The sequence below is a fragment of the Pelodiscus sinensis genome, chromosome 28, assembly GCF_052426305.1.
Source record: "Pelodiscus sinensis isolate ZL-2025 chromosome 28, ASM5242630v1, whole genome shotgun sequence".
NCBI classification, from domain to species: domain Eukaryota; kingdom Metazoa; phylum Chordata; order Testudines; family Trionychidae; genus Pelodiscus; species Pelodiscus sinensis.
The window spans coordinates 11,860,254-11,880,702 of NC_143079.1; the positions used below are offsets into that span (position 1 = coordinate 11,860,254).

Here is a 20,449-nt window from a genome sequence, read left to right on the forward strand (position 1 = left end):
AAGGAAGTACTGAAGGGCTTGCATGGTTACAGAATAAAGTCATTGGCTACGAAGAAGGGAGAGCATCAGCAGAGGTGGGACAGAAATGCTGCACCTCGTGGTTCTGTCTGCCAACATCCCCCCTGCAAAATTCACCACACCTGACTCCCACGTGTCTGCCACCTTCAGAGGTAACAACTATTTGCTCCCTATTTCCCTGGAGATAAGTCGATAACCCTTTGCCCGTCTCAGGTGCATTTTGTCTCTGCACATCAAGGGCCTCCTGCTGTTCCGAGCTGAGTGGTACGGAGGCAATGAATCTACTTAGTACTGAAGGACAAGACAAGAAGCCGCCCTCCCCCCCCATGAGCTGTGCAGCGGGGTTTGTAACAAGGCAGGGCTTCCCCCTTCTCGACAAGGCCTCCAACACACCCATCTCTCTTTTCTGCTGCTTTCTTGTAGTGGCTTCAACAAAACCTCCCCCTGGCTCCTCCCCTTCGCTCTCCGGCTCCCACAGCCGCCCTTCCCGGGAAGTCTGGCAGTCCTGCTGTGCCTGCTTCTATGCCCTGTTCCACACCCAGGGCTTTTCTCCCTGGATGCCCCTTCCAGATCAGGTCTCAGGCACTCTCTTCCTCCTCGCCCAGGGGCCCTGGCAGCCTCCAAACTCCCCTTCAGCTGGCCTCCCTTTCCCCGGTGCCCTCAATGCTGGGTCAGCTGATGCAACCCACCTGCACTGGCCCTGCTCTCTGAACAGCCTCTGTGACTTTGTGGGGGGAGGCTTAGGGGGGGAGTCTCCAGGATTGCCCGGGGTTAGGGCCTTCAGGAGTTAAAGGGGCTCACAGGAGCATTGTTAAGGCATCTGCGCCAAGCAGAACACAGGTCAAAACCAAAGCCAGGGAAGGAAACGTACCTTTGTAGGCACGAAGGCCGAGATTTCAAAGTGTCTGAGAGATTCAGATGCCTCGATTTTATGAAAATGAAAGGCAACTGGCCCTCCAAATCCCTGCCAAAGTTTGAAAGTTTAGACTTGTGTGTCATCTTTGACCGTCAGGGCAGGCCCCTGGCCTGCAGGGCAGACTAGATGAACATAGTGGCCCATTCCGGCCTTGGAACCTAGGACTCCACGGCACAGCCTGGCAGTGGAAAGCTGGGGGCATCCGCGGTATGTCTAATCTCTCCTAGATGTCACAAGGAGCACCAGAGTCGTGCAGAAGGAGCAGAATCCCACCTGGAATGAGGTAAGACTCAGCTAGCAAGCGTGTTCCCCCTCTGCTCCAAATGTGGCACATGCGCGCAGGCTGCCCCGAATCTACCAGACTGATGTGCAAATTCTGCTTTGTCGGAGGGTGATTGCACTGGCGTGTACGTGTGGGTCAGTCCACCCCTCAGACCTCTGGGCCAGTCTACACGCTGCTAGCCCATTGGTCAAGTTTAGGCTTGAAATGAGGTGAAGATTTCTAGCCAGCAGAGGGGTGAAGGTCTGGAACAGTGCTGGACCGAGCCATACTTGCACCCTGGGCAGCTGCCCAGCTAGCCCCCGCTTAATCCGGCCTTGGTCTGAAACAAGCTCCCAAGGGGAGCAGTGGGGGCAAAGACCTACCTGAGCTTGGTAAGTTTATGGCGGGACGGATGAGCTGCCCCCAAAGGCATGGAGCTGACCTATGACTGCTACCAGCAAAGATCTGCAGTGGCCAGAGATGGGACACAGAGTTACTGCAAAGGATTCCTTCCCAGCTATCCGCCTGGTGGGTCTTGCCCACATGGGCAGGGTCTAACTGGTTGCTGTATTTGGGGTCGGGAAGGAATTTCCCCCTGGGTCAGATTGGCAGAGAAACTGGGATGAGGGAGAGTCACCTTCTTTGCAGTGTGGGGCACAGGTGTGTAAATGGCCATTCTGGGTCAGACCAAAGAGCCATCTCGCCCAGGGTCCTGGCTGCCGGCAGCGGCCAATGCCAGGGGCCCCAGAGGGAGAGAACAGAACAGGGAATCAGCTGATCCCACCCCGTTGCCCGTTCCCAGCTTTTGGCAAACAGAGGCCAGGGACCCCTCCCTGCCCATCCTGGCTAATAGCCAGCAGAGGGGATGGATTTATACAACTCCTACGTGCACCCCTTCGCTGGATTTCAGAGCCCATGCACCAGCCGGACCGGGAACATTCCCACTGCTATTCTTAGCACTATCGCTGAGCCCTGGGGGCCTGCGTCTCTAGGCCCAGGCTCTGGATTTACTACTGCAGGTGTGTCTTCGCAGTGTAGACATACCCGGAGAAATGGCCAACGTGGTGTGAGAGGTCAGGTCACAGAGATCCCCTTGGGACTGTCACCCGATGTGCTAATCATACCACTCAGTCCACCTGCCTGCCCTCGGGGGCGCCCCACCACCTGTCCTGATGGGCCAGAAGCTCTGGCCTCCCCCAGCCATGGCACAGGGTTGGAGTAAGAGCCCCCCCAGCAGAGTAATACAGACACTGAGAGCAGCTTGGGGGGGGGCTCAGTTACAGGGACTTGCCAGCACCTGGGAGCATGGCCCCAATGAGACCAAACCCCCAGATAAAGCCACTTGATTCCGTATAAAAGTTCTACGCAGAGAAAGATCAGGTCAGTCCCCGTCGCCAATGAGAGATGCCACCAGCTGTTCCTCCGCCCCCAGGCAGCAGTTACTGGCGCTGGATGACAAACAAAAGTGATTTTATTAAGTGGGATCCGAGTGGCTGCAAGCGATGACAAATCAGCCCAGTAACTTACTTGGAACCAACAGGCCAGCTGAGCCCAGTGCATGAAGAAACCTTGTGAGAAATGACGCTTTGTAACTCCAGTCCCTATCTCAGGGGAGGTCCAGATAGCGGAGTTAACCCAGTGTCAGTGCGACCAGAATTGGCCCCGCGGCGCCAGGTGATGGGCATATTGTGCTGCTTCTCCTGCAGACGCTGGTGTGGCTCCTGGCAGATCGGCCCCTGGACTGCGCCTCCTTCCTGGACGTACAGCTCCGGGAGTGGGGTTGCCCAGCTACAGAAAGGTGAATCGCCAAGAGCCAGTAAAGACTGAGCCTCTTGGGCTCTCTGGGGGCTGGTCCCTCGTGTTCCCACCCTCCTCCACCCACACATACTCCAGCATTTCCCTTCCAGCCAAGGAGACTGGCGTGGGGCGGGGGGGGGGGGGGGGGGTTCTCCCTTGTTGCCCCTTCCAAAGCTTGGTCTTAACTAGGACCGTGGGTGGGAACATGCTGCCTAACCCTGACCCTTCTGCTGCCTTTCCTGGGCAAGAGCAGGACTCAACGTCACTTCCACGTCACAACAATTCTGCCCTCCCCCTACAAGCCCCCTCAAAGTCTTCATGTACCTGCCCCGCTCCCGCCCCAACCAGGTCCTTTATATACCACTGGCCCCCCGTCCTTGCAAGCGTTGCCTGCCAGCCTCTCATCCCGCAAGCCGCCTGGACTCCATGAGCGGTGACCCTTCCTGTGGCTGGGGAGAGGATGCTGGCGCTGCTGACGAGCCGGCGTTTCTATCCGCTAGGGAGCTGGGCTCTGTTACTGTAGCGCTCACATCTCTGGCGGCCAAACCAAGCCGCAGCCTCACCCTGACGGACCTGCCCCTTCTGGACCGTGGCCACCAGCCAACAGGCGTAAGTAAGAGGGCACCCTGGGGTGTTAATCCAGATGCAGTAAATGAGCCAAAGAGGGTAACAAGACCCAGTCATTGTCCAGAAATGTGCAGGGCTGGGGGTGCAGCGCCCTGGGCTGCTTTGGGCCACAGGAAACCCACCAGGCACCACGTCCCTACAGCCACAGCAAGAGGGGAAGGGTAGAGCCTCTGAAAGGCAGAGCAGGAAGCTTTTCATCTCCTGTTCCCTTGAGCTACAGAGTTTTTAGCAGGAAGCTGCCCGGGTCTGACACTGTCGGGCAGGAATGAAGCCGCAATAACTGTCCAGGCTGTTAGGCCGATCCCATTTCATTCCAGGCGGCGGCTGGGATTCAGCCGGAACTGGGAGCGGGAACCCTTCCTACCTTCCCGGGCTCTCTGCAGGCTCTTCCGGCTGCCGGGCGCTTTGTCCCAGCCTGGGCGGGCAGCTCTTTGGTAACTTGCTGGCGGGAGCTCCTCTCTGCAGCCTGCTACCCCCTCCCACCGCCACCCTGCACCGCTGACTCCCGGCCCCTCCCCTCCCCTCCCACCGCCACCCTGCGCCGCTGACTCCCGGCCCCTCCCCTCCCACCGCCACCCTGCACCGCTGACTCCCAGCCCCTCCCCTCCCACCGCCACCCTGCACCGCTGACTCCCGGCCCCTCCCCTCCCACCGCCACCCTGCACCGCTGACTCCCAGCCCCTCCCCTCCCACCGCCACCCTGCGCCGCTGACTCCCGGCCCCTCCCCTCCCACCGCCACCCTGCGCCGCTGACTCCCGGCCCCTCCCCTCCCACCGCCACCCTGCGCCGCTGACTCCCGGCCCCTCCCCTCCCACCGCCACCCTGCACCGCTGACTCCCGGCCCCTCCCCTCCCACCGCCACCCTGCGCCGCTGACTCCCGGCCCCTCCCCTCCCACCGCCACCCTGCGCCGCTGACTCCCGGCCCCTCCCCTCCCCTCCCACCGCCACCCTGCGCCGCTGACTCCCGGCCCCTCCCCTCCCCTCCCACCGCCACCCTGCGCCGCTGACTCCCGGCCCCTCCCCTCCCACCGCCACCCTGCGCCGCTGACTCCCGGCCCCTCCCCTCCCACCGCCACCCTGCACCGCTGACTCCCGGCCCCTCCCCTCCCACCGCCACCCTGCGCCGCTGACTCCCGGCCCCTCCCCTCCCACCGCCACCCTGCACCGCTGACTCCCTGCCCCTCCCCTCCCACCGCCACCCTGCGCCGCTGACTCCCGGCCCCTCCCCTCCCACCGCCACCCTGCACCGCTGACTCCCGGCCCCTCCCCTCCCACCGCCACCCTGCGCCGCTGACTCCCGGCCCCTCCCCTCCCACCGCCACCCTGCGCCGCTGACTCCCGGCCCCTCCCCTCCCACCGCCACCCTGCACCGCTGACTCCCGGCCCCTCCCCTCCCACCGCCACCCTGCGCCGCTGACTCCCGGCCCCTCCCCTCCCACCGCCACCCTGCACCGCTGACTCCCAGCCCCTCCCCTCCCACCGCCACCCTGCACCGCTGACTCCCGGCCCCTCCCCTCCCACCGCCACCCTGCGCCGCTGACTCCCGGCCCCTCCCCTCCCACCGCCACCCTGCACCGCTGACTCCCAGCCCCTCCCCTCCCACCGCCACCCTGCACCGCTGACTCCCGGCCCCTCCCCTCCCACCGCCACCCTGCACCGCTGACTCCCAGCCCCTCCCCTCCCACCGCCACCCTGCACCGCTGACTCCCAGCCCCTCCCCTCCCACCGCCACCCTGCACCGCTGACTCCCAGCCCCTCCCCTCCCACCGCCACCCTGCACCGCTGACTCCCAGCCCCTCCCCTCCCGCCGCCACCCTGCGCCGCTGACTCCCAGCCCCTCCCCTCCCACCGCCACCCTGCGCCGCTGACTCCCAGCCCCTCCCCTCCCGCCGCCACCCTGCACCGCTGACTCCCAGCCCCTCCCCTCCCACCGCCACCCTGCACCGCTGACTCCCGGCCCCTCCCCTCCCGCCACCACCCTGCACCGCTGACTCCCGGCCCCTTACCCTCCCAGCTGCCAGGGGTGCTGGCCTGCTGCAGGCAGAGCCGTGGTGTGACAGAACTAACTCTCGGGTGGGCGAGTCAGCAAACCATCTTCTGCCCTAGCTCAGGCAGGGCCGGACCAACGGAGGCCTCCTGGCACAAAGATGGGAGGGTGCCATCCCGGACCCCGTTCAGATTCTCTGGGCCCCTTCCCACTCCAGGGGTACCTGGGTTTTGGGGTTGTCATCAGCCTCTGGTCAATGGCGAGCGTCAGCCCCAGTAGCTCCTCAGTGGCTGGCAGCTCCGCAGTCCTTCCTGGTCTCTGGCACAGGAGCCGCCTCCATTAGGTGCAGGGTCCAGCCGTGGGAGAGAGACATCCTGCTCTTCCAGCACCTCCGCAGGGACTGAGCTAGTGGGCTGGCCTTTTATAGCTCTGTTCCTGCCCCGCCCCTTGGGTATCCCAGTTGTGCCCACCAGGGGGCAGTCATGCCCAACGCAGGAGCAAGCCCAGCTAACCCATCCCAGCCAGGGCTGTGTCACACCAGGCCTTAAGAACCTCTAGGGATGGAGAGTCTGCCACCACCCGAGGGAGCCAGCCCCGCGCTTCCCCACCCGCCTAGGGGAACAGTTTGTCCTAATATCCAGCCTAGACGCCCCTCCTGCAACCTGGGCCCGCTGCTCCTCGTTCTGCCACCTGTCCCCACTGAGAGCAGCCCGGCGCCAGAGCGCAGAGGCCCCGAAACTTTCTTTGCTAAGCCCACGCCTGGCTGTTCTCTGGGAAGGCTGGTGGTCAGCAGGGTGGGGCAGAGTTCTGGGGAACTGGGGTCTTGGGGGTGGACCAGCCTCTTTCCACTTTCCCCGCCTGACTGGACAGGAGTAAGGGGGCCAAGGCTGGGGGCGGGATTGTGTGCACAGCCTTGGGGCCAGCAGCCGGGACATGCATCTTCCCCGTGCCCCCCCCTTGGGGCGGGCTCTGGCCCCAGCCACACACCCCTGCTTGTTCCTCTGTGCCCCCTAGGGGACATGCCCCCACAGTCTGGGGAGCTCTGTGCTAAGCCCCATGCACCCTTAGAGGAAGGCGAAGCATTAGGGGCTGGCGCCGCCCCTGAAGGGCTGGAAATAAACAGAGCCGGCCTGAGGTTTGTGTGCAGGCTGGGACGAGCCGGGGTAGGGTCCCTGTGCTCTTGGGCCTGGACAGTGTCACTCTGAGCCAGAGGAGGTGGACTAACCCTCTTATTCTTTAGTGCACCATCAGCGTAAGTGCCTCCTGCACCCCTCCCAGACTCCAGGCAAGAGAGGAGGCAGGGAGAGAAAAAGCCAGTGGTGAAGGTGAGTAAACAGCTGTAGGTGGGGGATGCTGCACAGGTAACTCACGTTTACATTTTCCAGATCAGCTTGGCCTTGGGGTCTTGTGAGGAGAGTTCTCTTGAGTTTTAGGAACAAGTCTGGGGTGAGGAAAACGTGCCCCAAACCTGACTCCATCCCCCACATCCATGCCCACCTCGAGTAAGGGACTGTTCCCAGTCCTTCCGTTTCCTGCCCGTACCTGCCGCGTCTCCCTTCCCTCTCTGCACCGGCTCTGGGCCATGGGCCGGTCCCGTGGGTGGGAACTGATCCGAGCAGGACACGTTGCCCGTCTCATGCTGCCAGTGCTGGAATGTCCCTGGGCTCTGTAAACAGTAGAGATGGCAGCTTCCTGATGCTAAAAGGGAAGATGCTGAGCCCTCGAAGAGGACACAGAAAAGCCGCACGAATGATGAAAGGGTTGTGAAACCTGCCTCACAGCGAGAGAGATGGGCTCAGTCTGCTTAGTTTAACGAAAAGGTGGCTCAAAAGGGGGGGCTGTTTCACAACCCTTTCATCATTCTAGTTTTAGAAGGTAAAATAAAAAAGAACAAGTCAAAAATCACCTAGAAAAGTGAGATGCCTGCAAGTCACCAGGGCCTGATGAAACATCCTAGAATACTCAAGGAGCCGATAGAGGAGGTATCTGAGCCTCTAGCTATCATCTTTGGAAAATCCTGGGAGACAGGAGAGATTCCAGAGGCCTGGAAAAGGGCAAATCTAGTGCCCATCTATAGAAAGGGAAACAAGAACAACCCAGGAAACTACAGACCAGTTGGTTTAACTTCTGTGCCAGGGAAGATAATGGAGCAAGTAATTAAGGAAATCATCTGCAAACACTTGGAAAGTGGCAAGGTGATAGGGAACAGCCAGCATGGATTTGTAAAGAACAAATTGTGTCAAACCAATCTGATAGCTTTCGTTGATAGGATAACGAGTCTTGTGGATAAGGGAGAAGCGGTGGATGTGGTATACCTAGACTTCAGTAAGGCGTTTGATATGGTCTCACATGATATTCTTATCAATAAACTAGGCAAATACAACTTAGATGGGGCTACTATAAGGTGGGTGCATAACTGGCTGGATAACAGTACTCAGAGAGTAGTTATTAATGGTTCACAATCCTGGTGGAAGGTATAACAAGTGGGGTTCCGCAGGGGTCTGTTTTGGGACTGGCTCTGTTCAATAACTTCATCAACGATTTAGATATTACCATAGAAAGGTACGCTTATTAATTTTGCAGATGATACCAAGCTGGGAGGGGTTGTGACTGCTCTGGAGGATAGGGTCAGAATTCAAAATGACCTGGACAAATTGGAGAAATGGTCTGAGGTAAATGGGATGAAGTTTAATAAAGACAAATGCAAAGTGCTCCACTGAGGAAGGAACAATCAGTTTCACACATACAGAATGGGAAGCGACTGTCTGGGAAGGAGTACGGCAGAAAGGGATCTAGGGGTTATAGTGGACCACAAGTTGAATATGAGTCAGCAGTGTGATGCTGTTGCAAAGAAAGAAAACATGATTCTGGGCTGCATTAACAGGTGTGTTGTGAGTAAGACACAAGAAGTCATTCTTCCACTGTACTCTACACTGGTTAGGCCTCAGTTGGAGTATTGTGTCTAGTTCTGGGCACCGCATTTCAAGAAAGATGTGGAGAAATTGGAGAGGATCCAGAGAAGAGCAACGAGAATGATGAAAGGTCTAGAGAACATGACCTATGAGGGAAGGCTGAAAGAATTGGGCTTGTTTAGTTTAGAAAAGAGAAGATTGAGGGGGGACATGGTAGCCATTTTCAGGTATCTAAAAGGGTGTCATGAGGAGGAGGGAGAAAACTTGTTCATCTTGACCTCTGAGGATAGAACAAGAAGCAATGGGCTTAACTGTAGCAAGGGAGGTTGAGGTTGGACATTAGGAAAAAGTTCCTACTGGTCAGGGTGGTGAAACACTGGAATAAATTGCCAGGGAGGTTGTGGAATCCCCATCTCTGGAGATATTGAAGAGCAGGTTAGATAAATGTCTATCAGGGATGCTCTAGGCAGTACTGGGCCCTGCCATGAGGCAGGGGCTGGACGCGATGACTCTCGAGGTCCCTTCCAGTCCTAGTGTTCTAGGATTCTATGATTCACGCGTGAGCAGGCTCTCAGGACCTGACATGTTTGACAGTGGGCGCTTGGGAAAGGCTAGCACGGCCCCGTGGCTGGAAAATGAAGCCAGACGCACTCAGACACACGTTGTTAGCAGCAGCCATTAACCACTTACCAAGGGGCACACTGGAGTCTCCTCGGTGGGCAATTTTAAGCTCCAGGCTGGATGTTTGAATAGCTCTGCCCTAGGAATTACTTGTGGGCAGGACTATGACCTGGGTGCAAGGGCTCCGATGAGATGATCACCGTGGGCCCCGCTAGCTTTGGAACGTAATTGTGAGAGGGAGCATCCAGGCAGCTGCCCAGCCCACATGTAGCCTGCTCAGGGCATTACGGGGTCTCATGTCTCCCCTGTGAAGAGCAGAGCTCACCCCCATTGGCACAGTGTGGTTCACGTGTAGTGTGAATCATGCACGTCGTGGCGCTTTGAGAACGGGTGCGTTAGGCTCCTCAGAGCCAGGGGTCTGGGCCAGGGCTTCGGCCCTGAACACCAGTGTGCCAAGTGGGTCTGTCCCCCTTCCTGGCAAAGCTGCCCCAGGGGCGGAAAATGCTCGTTCTGACTTGCTCCGGGGAACAGGGTTATTCTGCCAGGTCACCCACCCCTTTCTGACCGTCCCAGGCCCACGCAGCAGGGTCAGCACGGCCCTCTGGCGTCTTACGGGAGAGGGCCACTGGAAGGAAGGAATAAGCAGCCGGCTAAGTCCCAGGAAAGCACTTGCAGACAAAAAACAGGACTTCCAGGTACTGTGACCCAAGGCACAAGGAGCGGGAACCCCCAGTCCACCCAGCCTGATGGCAAAGGTGCTCAGCACTCAAAGGCCAAGTCCGTCCTTCCCCACAGCAGCAGATCCAATGTCCCCTCCATGCTCCTTCATGCACGGGTTTCTTCCTGCTGCCTCGGGGGTTTCTTCCTGCTGCCTCGGGGGTTTCTTCCTGCTGCCTCGGGGGTTTCTTCCTGCTGCCTCAGGGGCTTCTTCCCGCACCGGGTTCTGTGCCGAACCGAGCAGGGATTCGTGTTCTGGGCTTGCGTGGCCAGCAGCAGGTCTCACCTTCCGTGGTGCCCCAGGGCGCCCATTCCCGCAGCGGAGCCCAGCTGGGAAAACCGAACATCCCTGCCCGAGACCCTCTAGCTCCTCTCTGCAGGTGCGCGTGAAGATCATTGAAGGCCGCCAGTTGCAGGGAAACAACATCAAGCCCGTGGTGAAGGTCTTCATCGGCGACCACGTGTTCAGGACAAGAATCCAGACCGGGAACAACCCCTATTTCAACGAGGTGGGTGGGCAGCGTGGGGGATGTATCACGCTGGGCGGGCCTGGCGTCAGTTCCAAGGGTGGTCTCAGGGCACCAGTTACTGCGGGCGTGGGAGGCGAGATTGCTGGAGGGAGGCGGGCGGCCCTGAGTGTCTGGACCGGGCTCCTGAAGGGGCTAGGGGGGAGTGGTGCTGCAGGCTAGGTTCCCGCCCCTCCAGGGTTGTCCTGCAGCCTGCAGGAATTAAAGGCTAATCTTTCATTAGAGACTGGCCTGTAATGAAACCTCCATGAATACATCCAGCCACAACTGCCCGCCCTGGCTGCATGGGCGTGAAGCCCTGGGCTCCCAGACAGCACCGGCAGGGCTGGGACTGTGCTAAATGCCCCTCTCCCCGCTTTCCTCAGATATTTTTCCAGAACTTCCACGAGACGCCTACTCAGCTCTTCGACGAGACCATAAACATACAGGTACAATAGTCAGCCCCTGGAGCCGGTTCCTTGCAGCTCGCTGCCTCCGCCCCGTCTCTCCAGGGGCAGGCCAGCTGACGGGCGAGACGCCTCGCCTCCCTTCTGCCCATTGGCGGTCAGCGAGGGCACAGCAATGGTTCTGTGCCGTGCTCAGGAAGCCAGAGCAGCTGGACAGCTCTTGTATCAGTGTGGCACTGAGACCAGGCCACCGGCTCCAGTTTTGTGCCTGCGTTTTAAATCAGATGGGTGTCGATTGGAAGGGGTCGGAGATGGGCCACAGGAACGTCTGAGGGGTAGAAAATGTGCCTGAGGGTGGGAGACCCGGGGAGCTGAGTCGATTTAGCTTGTCGAAGGGGGCTGGGACGTGGGGCGTGCCCAGTGACTTGGACACAGTCTAGAAGTTCCTATATAAGGCCAGGTGACAAGCAAGCTCTTCAGTCTAGCAGCCAGAGGGTAACAAAGTCCAGTCTCTGAGAGCTGAAGCCAGGCGAGTGCAGCCTATACATAAGGGCTGTGTCTACATTGGCACTCTTTTCCGGAAAAGGGATGCTAATGAGACCAGTCGGAATTGCAAATGCCGCGGGGGATTTAAATATCCCCTGCGGCATTTGCATGAACATGGCTGCCGCTTTTTTCCGGCTCGGGGTTTTGCCAGAGAAAAGCGCCAGACTAGACGGGATCTTGCGGAAAATAAGCCCTTTTCCGGAAGATCCCTTATTCCTACTTGAATTTGCAATTCCGACTGGTCTCATTAGCATCCCTTTTCTGGAAAAGGGTGCCAATGTAGACACAGCCAAGGAGTACGTTTCTAACCCAGGGTGTGACGCACCGGAGCACGGTGTCAAGGGGCATGGTGAATTCTTCATCACAGACCGGTTTTAAATGGAGGTTGGATGCTTTTCTAAAACCTCTGCTTTAGCTCAGCCACAGCGATGGGCCTCCCAGAAGAACAAGCGCAGGGAGTCCTGTGACCGTGTTACGCAGGGTCAGACAGTCACACTCGGTCCTTCTGGCCTTCAGATGTATCAGTCTGTGAACTTTATATTCACCAAGCCTGCGGGCCATTGGGGCTTTGGAGACTTGAAGCCCAATTCTCTGCTTTGCACCTTGTGCCGTCTTTTCTGGGCCAAGTGCAGGCAAAGTTCTGATTCTGTAGCATTTTACACAGGCTGAGTGATGAGCCAGGGTGCAAGACACTGGAGAATCAGACTTACAGCCCCTTCACGCCAGCACCTGTGGGCAATAGACCCCTTGCATCGTCCTTCGGGGCAGGGAGGGATGAAGGGACTTTATACCCCAGCACAAGAATGATGAACCAAAGGCTTGGGTCTGCTTGCTAGGTGCTGAACTCAAGGGCTGTGCGAGCTGATTCCATCATTGGCGTGTTCAAGGTGAGTGACAGTTGATCTAGAGAGGCCCCATGGGGAGAACTGCAACCAGTTCTGGGCCCCTCGTTACCGAAGGGTGTGGACGCATCGGCGAGGGTCCAGCGGAGGGCAGTGAAAATGCTGAGGGGGCTGGAGCACATGGCCTGCAAGGAGGGGCTGAGGGATTTGGGCTTGTTCAGTCTGCAGCAGAGCAGAGCGAGGGGGGATTTGAGACCAGCCTGCAGCTACCTGCAGGGGGGTTCAAAGGGGCTGGCGAGAGGCTGCTCTCAGTGTGGCAGGGGGCAGAATGAGGCGCAATGGGCTCAGCTCGCAGCGGGGGGCTAGGAGGGCGGAAGCACTGGGAGGGGTTCCCTCGGGAGGGGTGGAATCCCTGGAGGGTTTTGAGTCCTGGCTTGACACAGCCCTGGCTGGGCTGATTGCGTTGGGTTGGTCCTGGCTTGGGAGGGGGCTGGACTCGGCTCCTCCTGAGGCCTCTGCCCGCCCTGGGCTTCTAGGATTCTGGCCGAGGCAGTTCGCTGGAGCCAGCTGGCAGATGGTTTCTGAGGGAGCCGGGTCAGTCCCGTGGCTCCTCAGCGTCTGCCACAGTGTCGGTGCAAGTGCCACAGGGCTCCTCGTGGTGCCGGCGCGCTGGGCGTGGCGCCGGCAGGCAGGCTCTGCGCACGGCCGGAGGAACGCGGCCAGGGCATCCGCCTAGGGCAGGGAGTCCCCCCTTCGTGTCCTTCTGCGGGGACCCGGTGTCCCTTTCCCCCAGCACTACCCCGGGGGCTGCTCTAGCCACGTGTGCGCAGGTGGGCTCCCAGGGCAACACTGAAGAGAGGCCAAAGCCTGGCCCACGGGACTCCCAAGAGGCTATTCCACAATCCCCCCGTGTCCAGCTCTCGGGCCAACGCTCCGTCCTTACGCCTGCCCTTCGTTAAGATGCTGCTGACAAACGGAGCCTGAACTTGCTCCTGCCTCGGGCACGTGGGCCTTGGGAGGAAAGTGGCTTGCGCTCTGTAACTGTGGCCGCTTGTCCCTGTCTCCTTCCCCGCCCGTCAGCCCTTCCCCCGCAGCCGGGCGTTAGGCGTGAGCTTGGGGTTGCAGAAACACATGCGCTGTGGCGGTAGAGCCGCGTGGCCGTACGCGCCGTGGCAGTGGAGCCGCGTGGCCGTACGCGCCGTGGCGGTGGAGCCGCGTGGCTGTACGCGCCGTGGCGGTGGAGGCGCGTGGCTGTACGCGCCGTGGCGGTGGAGGCGCGTGGCTGTACGCGCCGTGGCGGTGGAGCCGCGTGGCTGCACGCGCCGTGGCGGTGGAGCCGCGTGGCTGTACGTGCCGTGGCGGTGGAGCCGCGTGGCCGTACGTGCCGTGGCGGTGGAGCCGCGTGGCCGTACGCGCCGTGGCGGTGGAGGCGCGTGGCTGTACGCGCCGTGGCGGTGGAGCCGCGTGGCTGTACGTGCCGTGGCGGTGGAGCCGCGTGGCTGTACGCGCCGTGGCGGTGGAGCCGCGTGGCTGTACGCGCCGTGGCGGTGGAGCCGCGTGGCTGCACACGCCGTGGCGGTGGAGCCGCGTGGCTGCACGCGCCGTGGCGGTGGAGCCGCGTGGCTGTACGCGCCGTGGCGGTGGAGCCGCGTGGCTGTACGCGCCGTGGCGGTGGAGGCGCGTGGCTGTACGCGCCGTGGCAACGGAGCCGCGTGGCTGTACGCGCCGTGGCAACGGAGCCACGTGGCTGTATGCGCCGTGGCGGTGGAGGCGCATGGCTGTACGCGCCGTGGCGGTGGAGGCGCGTGGCTGTACGCGCCGTGGCGGTGGAGCCGCGTGGCTGTACGCGCCGTGGCGGTGGAGCCGCGTGGCTGTACGCGCCGTGGCGGTGGAGCCGCGTGGCTGCACGTGCCGTGGCGGTGGAGCCGCGTGGCTGTACGCGCCGTGGCGGCCCCACCTCGCTCCTTTACCGAGTGAGGCAGTTCCGCCGCCAGGCGTCGCGTTGACAGGAGGCCTCCCCTGCCGACGCTGTTCTGCCTGCACGAGCGCGAGCTGCTCCTCCAGCCACGCGGCAGCTTCGTCCTGCACAGAACTGAGACGCCGCAGCAGGGCGGCCTCGGGCTGCGTTTCCACTGCAAGAGGGGCCCGGTTCTACTTCAAGCCCTGCTGCAAATCGTGGGCGTGTTGTTTGGCTGCTCCGGCCTCTTTCCCCACCTGGTGGGGGCTGGAGCAGCCTGAATGGGGAGTGTGGGGAGAATGCCCGGCACTGCAGAGACTCTCACCCCCTAACCTGCTGTTTCCCTCTCGCAGCTGGAGGTGGGACACGTGTACGACTCTCCCGGTAGGTGCAGGCTGTTCGCGGAGCCTCCGTGATTCGATGGTGCCTCGTCCCAAGGCAGTGCAGCCCAATGGCCACAGCCCTGGGGTATAGGGCAGCACAGCCCCATGACGAGAGACTGTGATGATTTCCCTCCGTTCGGGGCAGTACAGCCTAATGGCAGGAGTTACAGGGGTTTGGGGCAGCAGCCCTGGTAGGGGGTCCGGGCCTGCCCTACTCCACCAGACCCCAACACAGGGCTCTATCCGTGGGGGAGCAATGCCCCACTTGCTCAGCAGGGATCCGACACACACTGAGCTCACTTGGGGGGCCACTCCTCACGCACCCTCCCTGGGTCACTTCCTGCCAGCTCTGGCATTGGGGGTCCCTAGAGTTTCAGGGTCATCAGGCTCCACAACATGAGCCTCCTCCTGCAGTTAGTTCCACCAGATCTGGAGGCTCCATATAGTCTCCCAGGCCTCTGGGTCCCATCATCAGGGCCTCCGGCTGGTCCATCTCGAGCGCCTCCTGCAGGTCCTTTCCCCCAGCCCCGTTCATACTGCTCCAGCCCTTGGAGCATACCCAGTGTGGCTGAGGTGGGGCAGAGGGTATTAAGCCTTCCTGACCTCGTGCGGGTCAACACACCCATCGCACATGGGCTGGGCTGCCCCGCCCCTACCCCTTGTAAGCATCTTCCCACCAGACCACATACAAATCGGGGGTTCACGCCGGCCCCTCTCGTCCCTGGGGCGCCTCGTCCATCTCTCCCCCCCCCCAAGGGCACTGGCCTAATAGCCCCGCTTCCTTCTTGCTGCCCCATGTGGGGACCATGTTCCCAGAACACAGGAGCTCTCCTGCTCCATACACCAACTGCAGCACCCCCTCCGTACCTGGGGCCCTGGGCCCTTTCCTCGCGTCCCTGGGGACCTGCCGGAGGGGGTGGAACACTGGCTACCCCGCCCACATTAAAGCTACTCTCCCAACTCGCAGTCCTGGACCGCGTGGGTTTTTGGGGGGTGGGGGGCTCCTCTCCTAAGGTTACCGAGCCGGCCCCCTCCAGCAGTGCCAAGCCCGCCGGGGCCAGAGGCTGGGGGCGCGGTGACTGGCAGAGGGACAGATCCCTGATTCAGCGCGACCGGGGGCGCAAGAAAACAATGCACCGTTGAACGCGGCGGAGTGTAAACGGGCGCCCAGGGCACAGGCCAGGCTGACAGGCCCTTACCTCCGGCCTGGGGCGCCGGGCAGAGAGGGGTTACTGGACCTCTGCACTCGGCGCGGCTGGGACCCTGGGCCCAGCCTGACGGCTGCTGACACCGTGGAGAGGGTTGGAGGGTTTGTTCCAGGGTCCGTTCACTGCTGGGGTCTCCTGGGCGTTCTGGGGGGTAGCTCCTTGGGCTGATGCCCTTTCCCATGGTCACACGCCGTCACGCTGCCTCCCGCCCCGGGCTGCCAGCCCCTGTGACCCAGCCAGGTACCTCAGGGTGTCCCTCTTCCGGGATACGGGTCCACACCCGTACTCCTTCCCAGACCCTGCACCCCAGTCCCCTGCCCCTGGGGATAACCCAAACCCCTGCACCCCAGTCCTCTGCCCCCGGGGATAACCCAAACCCCTGCACCCCATCCCCAGGCCAGAACCCTCTCCTGCACCTGTACCCCCTGGACCCGAGTCCCCTGCCGCCGGGGATAACCCAAACCCCTGCACCCCATCCCCAGGCCAGAACCCTCTCCTGCACCTGTACCCCCTGGACCCCAGTAGCCTGCCCCCGGGGATAACCCAAATCCCTGCACCCCAGTCCTCTGCCCCCGGGGATAACCCAAACCCCTGTACCCCAGTCCCCTGCCCCCGGAGGTAACCCAAACCCCTGCACCCCAGTCCCCTGCCCCCAGGGATAGCCCAAACCCCTGCACCCCAGTCCTCTGCCCCCGGGGATAACCCAAACCCCTGTACCCCAGTCCTCTGCCCCCGGGGATAACCCAAACCCCTGCACCCCATCCCCAGGCCAGAACCCTCTCCTGCACCTGTACCCCCTGGACCCCAGTCCCCTGCCCCCGGGGATAACCCAAACCCCTGCACCCCATCCCCAGGCCAGAACCCTCTCCTGCACCTGTACCCCCTGGACCCCAGTAGCCTGCCCCCGGGGATAACCCAAATCCCTGCACCCCAGTCCTCTGCCCCCGGGGATAACCCAAACCCCTGCACCCCAGTCCCCTGCCCCCAGGGATAACCCAAACCCCTGCACCCCAGTCCCCTGCCCCCAGGGATAACCCAAACCCCTGCACCCCATCCCCAGGCCAGAACCCTCTCCTGCACCTGTACCCCCTGCACCCCAGTCCCTTACCCCAGGCTCCCGTCTGCATCAACCTCTGTCCCAAACCCCGCGCCCCCTCCACAGAAAAGTGCCCCCGGTTTCTACCCTCCATGGCGGTGCTCAGCCAGGTGAGTACCTTCCCAGTCTGTGTTTCCCGTCACACCTCGGCTCTTGCACTGTGCCAGGACTCCCAGTTCTTCCGCTTGCTTCCCAGGTGTCCGGCTTTCAGGCACCCGCAGTAACTGGCCAATTGCCCGGCTCTCCCAGCACGAACCCAGCGGCCTCCCCAGCTGACCCTTCCTCTCGCGTCTCCTCCTGGGGTCCCTCTTCCCCACATGCTGCAGGGCTCAGGTCCCACCCCGGAGAGCCCCATCTGTCTTCTCCACGCCCCCCACCCAGGCACTCCAGCCTCCCTGCTCCTCCCCGGCCTGCTTCCTGCCACCCCTCGGCCCCTTCCTTGCTCTTGGGGGCTCCAGCTCCAAGGCCTCCTCCCTCCTCCCCGGGGGAGGGGGCTGTCCCAGCAGCAGCCCCCGCTTCCGTCACAGCATCCTGGCTTTCAAGGCCGGTTCCTGCCCCACTGCGAGCCTGTCCGCAGTCACTTCCCTGCTCCCTCCAGGGCAGCCTGGGCGTTGGGAGGGCATAAGCCCTTCCAGTCCTGGGCAGGGTGGACCCCACGTCACAAGATTAACGCCCCCTCCCACTTTACCAGCACAGGGAGCTTGTCCTGATCCGCGTGGCAGAGAAGGGGGGGGGGGACTGGACGGCCGGGGGCATGGAGCTCCCTGGGGAACAAAGGTTCGCCCGTGAGCTCGGACGTCCAGGAGGGGAAGGTCCCCTACGGCTTAGTGGCTGGGCACTGAAGCTGGACCAGGTGGCTGGAAGCGGGGCGAGTGTGGAGGTCAGCCTGGCCGATCACGGTGGTCCCTTCGGGCTTTGGAAGCGGGGCGTGTGTCGAGGGCAGCCTGGCCGATCACGGTGGTCCCTTCGGGCTTTGGAAGCGGGGCGTGTGTCGAGGGCAGCCTGGCCGATCACGGTGGTCCCTTCGGGCTTTGGAAGCGGGGCGTGTGTGGAGGTCAGCCTGGCCGATCACGGTGGTCCCTTTGGGCTTTGGAAGCGGGGCGAGTGTCGAGGTCAGCCTGGCCGATCACGGTGGTCCCTTCGGGCTTTGGAAGCGGGGCGAGTGTCGAGGTCAGCCTGGCCGATCATGGTGGTCCCTTCGGGCTTTGGAAGCGGGGCGTGTGTGGAGGTCAGCCTGGCCGATCACGGTGGTCCCTTCGGGCTTTGGAAGCGGGGCGAGTGTCGAGGTCAGCCTGGCCGATCACGGTGGTCCCTTCGGGCTTTGGAAGCGGGGCGAGTGTCGAGGTCAGCCTGGCCGATCACGGTGGTCCCTTCGGGCTTTGGAAGCGGGGCGAGTGTCGAGGTCAGCCTGGCCGATCACGGTGGTCCCTTCGGGCTTTGGAAGCGGGGCGAGTGTCGAGGTCAGCCTGGCCGATCACGGTGGTCCCTTCGGGCTTTGGAAGCGGGGCGAGTGTCGAGGTCAGCCTGGCCGATCACGGTGGTCCCTTCGGGCTTTGGAAGCGGGGCGAGTGTCGAGGTCAGCCTGGCCGATCACGGTGGTCCCTTCGGGCTTTGGAAGCGGGGCGTGTCAAAGCTGAGCGCAGGGCAGGGAGAACACAAGCCATCGCACAAACAGCAGCCCCTGTGTCCTTCTCCCCCAGGTCACGCTCTCAACTGGAAGTGGCTGAGCCTTTACCATCCAACGCATCTGAATACTGGCCTGAGAGGCTACTTGCAAGTCAGCTTGTGTGTACTCGGAGCTGGGGACCAGGCCCTGGTAACCCCCCCCCCCAGGGAAAGGACGGGAGGGGGGCTGGGATCTGCTGAGTTCCTACCCCCCTCCCCAAGTCAGCGCCCAAACCACCGCAGCTCCCTCCCGCGGGCTTGGGTTTGCTGAAACCTCCAACGTGAACACGGCCAGCACCTGCATTGGGCTGCTCCTGGGCTTCCCCCGACCCCTCCTGGCCCTCGCTGGAACTCTCTGGGCCGCCTACCGGCTAGGCTGAGCAGGGCTGTGGGGTCAGCAGTGGCTGCCCTGTGTCCCTGGTGCACCTTGTTGCTAACATCTGCACTCACCCTGGCATACCTGGCTTCACGCCCCACCCATCCGCAGGCTGCTGCCGGCCACCACCCTACCCAGGTGCCCCAGGGCGCCTCCCGGTTGCAGCGCAAGGGCTCAATCTTCCTGCCCCTGGAGCCAGTGGCAGAGCCCCCATCGCTCCTGAGACACCAGGATCTGACCCTGCCCCTGCCCGGGCTGCAAAGAATCCCTCTCCTGCTCCCTACGGCCGGTGGCTCTCCCCGGAGCAGGGACACCCCTGGGCTCAGGCAGCCACATCCCTGGCATGGCTGTGGGCCTGCCTTGGGTTATGGTGAGCCGCTGTCTCCGTCCTCAGCCTGCTCTCTCCTCGCTCAGGACCTGAACAAGCCTGCAGAGAGCGAGGACGTGGAATCCAACCTTCTCAAGCCGCCAGCGATGCCCGTGTGCCTGGCCACCGTTCAGCTCCGTGTCTACAGAGCGGAGGATCTGCCCCAGAGTAAGCGTGGCTCCCTGGCCGGGTAGGCAGAGCAGGTGACTGGGAGCCAGACTTTTCAGGGGGTTGCTCTTTGGGTGGGGATGGTGCCGTCAGCCCTGCGGCTCCTCCCAGAACACAGGTAACGCCCGGGTCTGAGGGTCCCTGTGCTCACCCGTCCGCAGGGAGGGCTCCAAAGGAGCCGGGGGCAATGCTGCTTGTACAAGCCAAATACGGGGAGGCCCTGGGTCTCTCTGCAGCAGGCGCCGGCCGAGAGCTCCCTGACACCGCGTCTCTCTGCCCTCTCCAGTGGAGGACTCCTGCCTGCATTACTTCCGCTCCATGTTCCAGCTGCACGTCAACAAAAGGGTCGGGGTGGACCCGTCGGTGGAAGTTAGTTTTGCAGGGAAGACGGTAGGTCGCATGCAGCGCTCGTCAGAAAGGGGCGTGTTCCGCAGCACACGCGGGAAAAGCTCCAGTGTCTATCTATGGCCTGCCCAGCAGCCAGGCTTGTACGCTGAACGCTAACATGAAACAGTCGTGTGGCCCCTAGAAATGCCCTGGCACCAGGGGCCACAGAATTCAGCTCCCCCTGGAGCTCCCGGTAGCTAGTGGTAGCGCACAGCTGAGCAGGACGACGGCAGCCAGAGCGCGGCAGATACTCACCAGCCTGTTGGTGGCAGGTGCTGTCGCAGACATGGGAGCACCCCCAGGCCGCAAAGCCGAATCCCTGTCCAAGGGCACATCCACACCGGCCCGCCGGAGAGCAGTCCCGCGTCCTTCCCTTTCCACGGCACCAGGGGTGGCTGCTGCTCTCTGGCCGTGTCCGTAGCGAACTTGCTCACGGCTACGCTGCAGGGCACACGTTGAATTCAGCTACGTCAATTGTGCCGCTGAAGTGGAAATAGCTGAATTCGGCTTCTGTCGCCGTCTACAGCAGGAAGTGGAAGGACGAGCACCCCTCCTCCGACTCCCCTCGCTCCTCCGGAGGGAGGGTTACAGGAGTCGGAGCAAGAAGTCCTCCAGCTCGCCAGTATTTCGAAATCGCTTTTTACTCCTTGCGATTTGGAAATAACGCTGCTTTGTAGACGCA

The 20,449-nt window shown here is 61.9% G+C and overlaps 1 protein-coding gene across 2 annotated transcripts in view; it reads left to right on the top strand.

Moving 5' to 3' along the window:
- Nucleotides 1–20,449, top strand: part of FER1L5 (fer-1 like family member 5) — a 63,643-nt gene that overhangs the window by 146 nt on the left and 43,048 nt on the right. For both annotated transcript variants that reach the window (XM_089773884.1, XM_089773885.1), the window contains exons 2-14: nucleotides 33–170; nucleotides 1,162–1,217; nucleotides 2,903–2,994; nucleotides 3,494–3,602; nucleotides 6,850–6,934; nucleotides 9,716–9,837; nucleotides 10,240–10,368; nucleotides 10,752–10,814; nucleotides 12,155–12,205; nucleotides 14,471–14,501; nucleotides 18,505–18,620; nucleotides 19,260–19,380; nucleotides 19,667–19,770. In XM_089773884.1, the coding sequence (XP_089630010.1) occupies nucleotides 86–170; nucleotides 1,162–1,217; nucleotides 2,903–2,994; nucleotides 3,494–3,602; nucleotides 6,850–6,934; nucleotides 9,716–9,837; nucleotides 10,240–10,368; nucleotides 10,752–10,814; nucleotides 12,155–12,205; nucleotides 14,471–14,501; nucleotides 18,505–18,620; nucleotides 19,260–19,380; nucleotides 19,667–19,770 (1,164 nt within the window). In that variant the 5' untranslated portion in view covers nucleotides 33–85. The remainder of the gene's footprint in view (nucleotides 1–32; nucleotides 171–1,161; nucleotides 1,218–2,902; nucleotides 2,995–3,493; nucleotides 3,603–6,849; nucleotides 6,935–9,715; nucleotides 9,838–10,239; nucleotides 10,369–10,751; nucleotides 10,815–12,154; nucleotides 12,206–14,470; nucleotides 14,502–18,504; nucleotides 18,621–19,259; nucleotides 19,381–19,666; nucleotides 19,771–20,449) is intronic.